The sequence below is a fragment of the Rhinolophus ferrumequinum genome, chromosome 21 (genome assembly GCF_004115265.2).
Source record: "Rhinolophus ferrumequinum isolate MPI-CBG mRhiFer1 chromosome 21, mRhiFer1_v1.p, whole genome shotgun sequence".
Taxonomy (NCBI): domain Eukaryota; kingdom Metazoa; phylum Chordata; class Mammalia; order Chiroptera; family Rhinolophidae; genus Rhinolophus; species Rhinolophus ferrumequinum.
Window position 1 is genome coordinate 36591004 of NC_046304.1, and position 8198 is coordinate 36599201.

The 8198-nt window shown below is 56.6% G+C and overlaps 1 protein-coding gene across 1 annotated transcript; it reads right to left on the minus strand.

The window, feature by feature from the left end:
- Positions 1-150: 150 nt before the first annotated feature.
- Positions 151-7865, minus strand: NR1D1 (nuclear receptor subfamily 1 group D member 1). The gene is made up of 8 exons (XM_033090134.1): positions 7199-7865; positions 4168-4500; positions 3806-3894; positions 3560-3704; positions 2550-3193; positions 2054-2239; positions 1306-1516; positions 151-636 (listed from the first exon to the last, which is right to left on the minus strand). The coding sequence occupies exons 1-8, from the start codon at positions 7227-7229 to the stop codon at positions 437-439; spliced, it is 1839 nt and encodes a 612-aa protein (XP_032946025.1). The 5' UTR covers positions 7230-7865; the 3' UTR covers positions 151-436.
- Between the last annotated feature and the right edge of the window lie 333 nt (positions 7866-8198).

Sequence of the window (8198 nt, forward strand, 5' to 3'; positions counted from 1 at the left end):
CCCCCTTAGACTTGCGTGCTGTTTCCCTGTATCCTCCCATCTGCTGGCAGAGTACCCGCCCCACAAACTGACCAGATGGAGAGGTGTGCCCCCAGCCTTGGCAATATTTCCACCCCACCCCCACAACGAGCACACACCACAGAAGCCAGCTCAGCTGTGAACTATTGGATTTGAGACAGAAATAGAACAAATTGGGGGGCTAGGGAATAAGGGGCGGAGAGAATGGTTTAAATAGGGGAGGACGGGAGGTTCAGTGATGGGGGAGGGAGGCAGGTATTTACAAGAAGGCTCGGGGGGCCAGAGGCTCATCTTGGAATATTTTATAACAATATAAATAAGATTCTGGTTTGCTTTTCCTTTTCGTCTCGTAAAGGAGAGAGAAGTGCAGAGTTCGATTCTGTACAAGGGGGCAGCGGCAGAAGGCCGGCCGGGCGGGTCACTGGGCGTCCACCCGGAAGGACAGCAGCTTCTCGGAATGCATGTTGTTCAGGGTCCGCAGGTCCGGCAGCTTGAGCAGCAGCTTGGTGAAGCGGGAAGTCTCCAAGGGCCGGTTCTTCAGCACCAGAGCCCGAAGAGCCCGCAGCAGCGTCTCCTGGAGCTGCTCCACCGAAGCGGAATTCTCCATGCCCGAGCGGTCTGTGGGGAAGACGACAGCAGTGAGGCAGGCTCCCTGAGCTCCTCTGACGAGGAACCGGAGGTCTGCAAGGAGGAGGAGGACGTGGTGGGCAATGCAGCCTCTCCCTGAAACCCCTCAGAAGGCCGGCCGAGGGGGAAGGAGGAGGGGGAGAGCATCACTCCTCCTCCCAGGCCTCTGCCCCAGAGCAGGAGGTGCCTGAGAGCTGGGAGCATGGGCTCAGCAGGGCTGGTCACCTCCCGTCCCACAAGGCCCCTCTCCTTCCCTGAACAGGCCAAACATATCCAGGCTCCCTTGCTTTGTGCTCTGTAGTTCCCTCTGCCTGGATGCCCTTTCCCCCCAATTCCTACCCCGCACCACCCCCACCCGGCAATATCTTAATTGTCCTTTGAGGCCCCACTTAAATGTCACCTCCATGCCCAGCTCCCCAGGCAGAAATAGTTGTTTCCAAAGCCCTTGGTTCATGCTTCTACTGTGACACTTATCTCACTGTTTTATAATTAGTCGGGCATGAGTCTGTCTCCCAAGCTAGACTGTGTCTGAATCATGTCTGTATCCCCAGTGCCCAGCACAGGGCCTGGCATAGAGTAGGTACTCCATAAAAGGTGTGTTGAATTGAACTGCGTCCGCCTCCTCCCCCGGGGTCAGACTCAGGCGAAAGCTTGACCTACCTGCCGAGACAAGCACCACCGCAGTGAAGAGACCCAGCTCCTCCTCGGTAAGCGCCAGGGAGTTGAGCTTCTCGCTGAAGTCGAACATGGCATTGAGAAGGTCTCCCATGCCCATGGCGCCAAGCTCCTGCAGGCTGTAGGTGGTGCGGCTCAGGAACATCACCGTCTGGTCCTTCACGTTGAACAGCGATGCAAAGCGCACCATCAGCACCTAAAGGGACAGTCATCCTGAGTGGGGGTGGCAGGAGCACTTACAATCACCCCTACAGTGTTCTGAAGGGTTTACTGGTGCTGCCTTAGATTTTTCAGTAAACGGTGGGGATAGTTTCCGAATGGGTAACGGTGGTGCTGGAGCGGGGGAGGGAGGGACCGGGTGGTAGGATGGGGAATGTCCCACCGGTTTTGGAATCCAACAGGCGTGAATCTGAGTCTCAACTTTGTCACTACCTGTGACCTTAGGCAAGGCACTTCACCAAAATGAACGTGCTCGGGCCTAGAATGGGGGTAGCAATGTGCCCTATGGTGTTATTTTAAGGCAGTGGGATATGATTAGACCCCAGCTGAGAAGACAAGTCCCAGCCATCCTGAGGCAGGAGTGGGAGGCATTCTGTCCCCTCATCAGTTAGTCTTTAAAGACAAAAATACTGGGCTCCCAAAGCCTTTCAGAGCCCCTGCCTGCCCTAGACACCAACCCCTTCTTCCGGATGCTTCCCAAGGTCAAGAGTAGGGAGCACAAAGAGTCACTCACCTCAAAGGTGCCAGCCTTAAGCAGGGTGACCTGGTCATGCTGAGAAAGATCACGAAAGCCGGGGATGTGCTTGGCAAACTCTACCACCTCCCGCACAGCGGGTGTGAAGCTCATGGAGAAATCTTCCCAGATCTCTTGCACAGTTCGCCCACTGCGTCCTTGGGGATACATGTTCATCGGACATGCCTGGAGGAGAAAGGGATTTGGGGAAGGGAGTTATCAGCTAGGCAATCTCGGATGGGCTCCCCCAGCAGGTCTGGGACCTAGATTCTGCCTCACTGAGGGGCTGTGGCCCTGGAGGATGGGTCTTTCAGGTAAAGTAGCAACAAGGTGCCACGTGGAGATCGGGGATTCCCAAGCAGAGCCCTTGCTGCCCGGCTGAGCATCCTCCTCTGGGAAGAGGATAGCCCCGTGTCAGCCTTCAGGCACACCCAGCTGCCCTAAGCTAAATCCAGTCGTCTGGGCCCCCTGCCCACCTCACCCCTAGTGCCCTCACCAGTAGAATGTTCTTGGAGTTGCCCGGCCGAGGACCATTGGCCGGTGTTTCGCCTTCTGGGGCTGGGTACACGTGGGTGGGGCATAGACGGTGCCCATTACTGTTGGGCTGGTGGCAGCTGTGGTGGGCAGGGCCAGGGGACCAGGCGGGAGGGTAGGAGGAGGGAGTCTGGCATAAACCGTTCAGGGCCTCATTATGACGCTGGGCGGCCATGATGTTGTTGTCATTGGGGACAGGCCGGCAGCCCTGACTTTCCCAGCGATGTGCAGTGGTGGCCGGAGGGCTGCCTGATGCATGGTTGGCATTGAAGTTGCCAGGTGAAGTGCCCAGCTTGTCGTGGGCATAGGTGAAGATCTCTCGGTGGGCCCGGGCCACCTGGGATATCACATCTTCCACTGTGGGCTCAGGACTTGGGGATCGGGGAGGCGTCAGCTGTTGTGGGAACTGGGAAAAGCCCACCAGCGGTGAGGGGGCCGGAGCTGGGGGTGGTGAGGGGCCCATGGGGCCTGGGGTCGGGTGCTGGGTGGGCGAGGTCTCTAGTGGGCACTGGCTGCTCAGTTGGTTGTTGGCCAGGTTCATGGCGCTCTGCATCTCCGCGAGCATCCGCTGCTTCTCTCGTTTGGGGATGCGCCCAAAACGCACAGCTGTGACAGGATGAGAGCAATGTGTCAGGAAGTTCTCATACACACTCACGTGCTTCTCTTCCTTCCTCCTGAAAGGGCAAGAACCTGAAAAGGCTTGGGGTTCCATAGCAAACCTCAAACCAGCAAAGCCACACCCATCAGGGGGTTTTCTAAGTAGGGATTGCGGTAGGAGATGACCAGAGAGACTAATGGGAAAGAAATGTGCGTTTACCAAGATGAAGTATGGGCACCCCCTATGGAAATGAGGCTCCCGGTAGATGTGTCTTCGTTTCGAACTTTTTTTAAAGGTGGGATTAATTCAGACACTTTGGGTTAAAGGAAGAGGGAGGGCGTGGGGATACTTGTGGGCCAACAGTGCTTCCTCACCATCTCGGGACATGCCCACGGAAAGACACTTCTTGAAGCGACACTGCTGGCAGCGGTTGCGATTGATGCGGACGATGGAGCAGTTCTCATTTTTCAGACACCTTTTGTACTGGATGTTCTGCTGGATGCTCCGACGGAAAAAGCCCTGGAAGGCAGGGGCAGCTAGTGAGCACCTCTGTCTCCGCCAGACCTCTGTGTTCTGGGAGGGCGTCACCTGCCCCTGCCCTTTCCCCCAGCCTGCCTCACCTTGCAGCCCTCGCAGGCATGCACGCCATAGTGGAAGCCCGAGGCAACGTCTCCACACACTTTACACAGTAGCACCATGCCATTGAGCTCTGTGGGAAAAGAGGGGCCACGGGTGAGCAGGGGGGCTGTCGGAGGGGCTGGAGATGGAGGTTTTCTGGGCTGGAGATTCTGGGATAACACTGGGGAGCAGCGTCAGTATCTAGGGGGCACCTGCATGACCAGACGACTGGACCGCTGGTGCAGCTCTAGGAGAAATCTCCAAGGCCAGGGTAGGCCCTGGGGGTAACTGTCACATGGACACCAACTCCTAACGTAGGCCTGGCCGCCTTCCTATCCCCCACATCAGCTGGAAATGTACTCACTGGTGATGTTGCTGGTGCTCTTGCTGGGGGACACTCGGCTGCTGTCTTCCAGGGCCACTTGTAGACCCCCTGGGGGGCTCCCATTATAGAAGGAGGACGAGGAGGAGGAAGATGAAGAAGAGGGAGAGCCATCATCACTCAAGCTGGGTGGAATGCTCCCAAAGGAGCGAGCAGGATCCTGGGTGAGGGAGCCAGTGGGTGACGGTGGGAAGTAGGTGGGGCAGCCTTGGGTCAGGGCCTGAAAGCTGCCATTCGAGCTGTCGCTGTACAGGGACTCGGGGCTGGTGCGGCTTGGGGAAGAGCCACTGGAGCCAATGTAGGTGATGACGCCACCTGGCAGGAGAACACAGGGAAGCGGGTGTTAGCCATCATATATCTCTGGTCCTAGGGCACCACTCTGTTCGTCCTCCACCTGCCTCCCCCCAAACACTGTTGGACACTCAGAAGTTAACCATGTAGAACCCTAATCTTAAGAGTCCCCAGGAGAGCCACAATAAGCAACTCCCCAACGCATACTAGATACAGCCAACCAACACCCAGGACCCTTTGCAGGGTACATTCAGCTTCTGCTTTGTCAGGTGTGTCCCTAGAGGTATGACCCCTGTGGGCATCTCACATACGAGTAGATGGCCCCCCTGCCCTGGATGCCTTCCTTGGGAATACTGACTGCAGCTAATGACTGAGTTGTCAGCGGCAGACCTAAGGATGGGATGAGCAGCTGAGACCCATTCATAAGGCCAGTCTTCCAAAATAAACAGCTGCTGATTAACACCAAGAACATTCCAGGGATGAGACCATGGAGGAGCAGCTAGCCAACAGTGAGGAGAGTGGAGGTCTTACAAGAGTAGGATAGTCACATTCCCCCCAATCAAAAGATATATTCTCTGAAGGTACAGAAGATACTGAACCTGCCCAGTCTGGTTCCCCTGGTCTCCAATAGCAGGAGTCAGAGTGGAGTCTCCCTCTCAGTCCAGGAAAGACAACAGTGCAAATTGCAGGAGGTAAACATGAAGGACAAATTGCTCAGCCTACAGCTTTGGAACTCCCCGTCCACATCTCTCAGCCTGGTGACAACGACCTTGGTTCTCTGGCCACTCAGGGACTTTGGCCCTCTGATTACATTGCCAACCAGGTGGCCGTGTTCCCGTGGTATCAGCAGGACAAAAAGGTGACCTGCCTGCCACACCTTTGCCAAGCACCTAGTTTGGCCTGCCATGGGAGGGGTGGGAGAAGGGAGGATCCCAGGACACAACACGTGTGAGCTGACACAGGCCATGTTACCGTGTCTCCAGAGGCACATGTCTTGCTCACCCACTGACACACACTAAGCTGGGCAGGGCAACCCTAAAATAGCTCAAGGTTGGTCAGGGTGAACCTAGCTCCCTGTAAAATAGTTGCACAACAGGATCAGCTCCTACAGTTTCAAGGCTGACATGGGGGGTGGGATATTTATTTGGTGGTAAATGAACTTGACCTAGTTCTCCCATCCCCAAAAGAGGGCTAAGACTCCTCAAAGATACTTCCAACTTGGAAGTAAGGGGCACGCTCAAGAGTCTAGTTCTAGATCTAGAGATATCACTACCAACTTGATTTGTGACCTAGAGGAAATCAACTCCCCTCTCTGGGTCTCAGTTTTCCTTTCTGTGAAACAAAAAAGATGAGACTTAATATCCTTTCATCTATGATTCTGGGATGTGGTTGTTTTGGGGGAAGTCCTTAGGAGGGAAACTGTCGCTTGTTTGTCGGGGTGGGGAGTAAGACTGTTTGCAGGACTAAGGAAAGAGATGCTTGGGGAACAGAAAGAATTTGGAATGTGGAGAAACTGAGTCTAAAGGCAGTACAGTAAATAGGTGCAAACAGAATAAAGAGAAAGGAAGTGAAGAGAAGGGTAGCTAAATGTGAGAGCTCTTTGAGGAGTGTAAACATGAGGCCACGCGAGGTCAGGGATGGCTCCATCTTACTCTGCTTCGGTGATGGGGAGGAGGGGGGACCGGAGCAGGCGGACAGGAAAAGGAGGCAGGCGGGGGCGGTGAGTCAGCCCAGCTTCACCCAGATCTCGGTGGGGCGGGGCGGGAGCGGAGCCCTCAGCAGGCCTCACGTCCCCGCTCCACGTGTGCCTCTTGCACGTGGCTCCCCAACGAGGAACCCCGGAACTCGAGGGCCCGCCCTCTCCGCTTCCCGTCAATCCGGAACAGCAGCCAGCCCCTCCCGGGCCACCGGGTCCTAGGCTGGGCCCCCAACGCAAGTTGGGCCAGGACGACTGAGGGGAGGAGAGAAGGGAACACGCGTTGCCGGGGCGACCGGAGGGCGGAGCTCATTATGTAACGGGGCCGAGAGGCAACGACCAATGAGGTGGCGACCACGGCTTCTGCTGAATGAAAACAAACGCAGCACGTGGGCCCGGCTCTGCAGCCATGTGAGCCCTCTGGGCCGCCCCAGCGCAGTGGGTATCCTCCCTGGGGCCAAGCGCCACTCTCCCAGCTCCTCAAGTGCCGGTTCCTACTGTCACTGAGGATTCCCCAGTGAGATCCGACCCATTCCCCCAGCCCCTCCTGCTTTGGAGTCCGATCACCCCACTGCTCCTCAGGTTCCTTCCAGCCTGCGGAAACTAGAAGAAGAGAAAGAGAGGAAGGAGAAGGCCCTCTTTCCGAAAAGGCCAGGCATGCCACAGCTGCAGGGGGTGGACAGATGGATGCGTTTGGGGGCATTGCTCCAAAACTCCCAGGCCCTCTAAACTATTCACCTCACCATCACATATACCTGCTCTCCATTTCCTGCTGCCCAGGATTCCAGTCTTCAGGCTAAAGAGAGCTTTAGGACTCTGAGGGGTGGTAGTAGAGCGCCTCCGGGCGTATTGCCAGGCCGAACAACCGGCTCTAGAAATCCCTGCCTATGGCCCCCATCACGCTAGAAACTCCCCGCGCCGACGGAGTCCCCAGTCCCTTACAAAGTTCCTCTTGTTCTAAGGCATAGATGGAAGTGAGGAGACAGTGACACAGAAAGGATGACGACAGTAAAGAAATCTCAGTACCTGTGTTGTTGTTGGAGTCCAGGGTCGTCATGTCTTCACAGGCTGAGAGCGGTCATTCAAACTGAACCTTGACACAAACTGGAGGTTGCAATTGCCGCTGTCGCCCCCAGGGCACTGGCTGAGGGTAGGGAGTGGACCCCGCGGCTCCCGATCAGGATCAGAGGTATCCTGCAGCAAGGTCTTGGGATGGCCGGACTGCAGCTCTGCAGAAGGGGAGGACGCTGAGGCAACGGAGGTCTGCTTTGCATGGGAAGAGGAGAGAGAGTGTGGAGGAAAAGGGCCAGGGGGGAATCGGCCTGCAGCAGTTCTAACTAGAAGGTAGCAAGGTAGGTCGGGTCTCTGCAGTGCACCGGGTGCTACTGCCCCACGGCTCCGCAGCGCTGTAGGGTAGCGAATCTGGAGCTCCCGGTGTAAAAGTCCCAGAGGGAGAGAGGTTGCAGTCGGGAAGTAAGTAGGTGATGGGGAAAAACAGGGCACTCAGGCGCAAAGAAGCGAGACGTGTGCCCTGCTACGTTCCCTCGGCAGCAATATTTCACTCTGCCAATCTCAGCCGCCTTTTGCCCCAGCCTTTTTCCCTGGGACAGAAGGCTCTGCGCAGGCGCCAGCAACCCAGGGTTCCCGGGCCGCACGCGGCACTGGAGCAGGTACCATGTGATCCCAGGGAGCGCCTCGTGCCCCAGTGACACACTTTTCCAGCAGCAGGCACGTTGAGCTCCTTGCGCCTGCGTAACGCCAAGGCTGCCGGGATTTGTAGTCCACGGGCAAAGTGGGCAGACTGCGTGTATTTCCCCCTTTCTGCCTCGCAAAAGCTCTTGCTGGGACTGGGGAGGAGCTGAGAACCGGGTGGGTGGGGTGCGCTGAAGAGTCAGGGTGGCGTGTTTGGAAAGCCTGTATGGCAGAGGCATGTGAATTCCTGGGGAGGGACTGGCAAGCTTGGCTGCTCTCTGGGAGATCAAAGCTAACAGGCCTTTTCTGCAAACCTTGCAAACGTGAGGGCTTC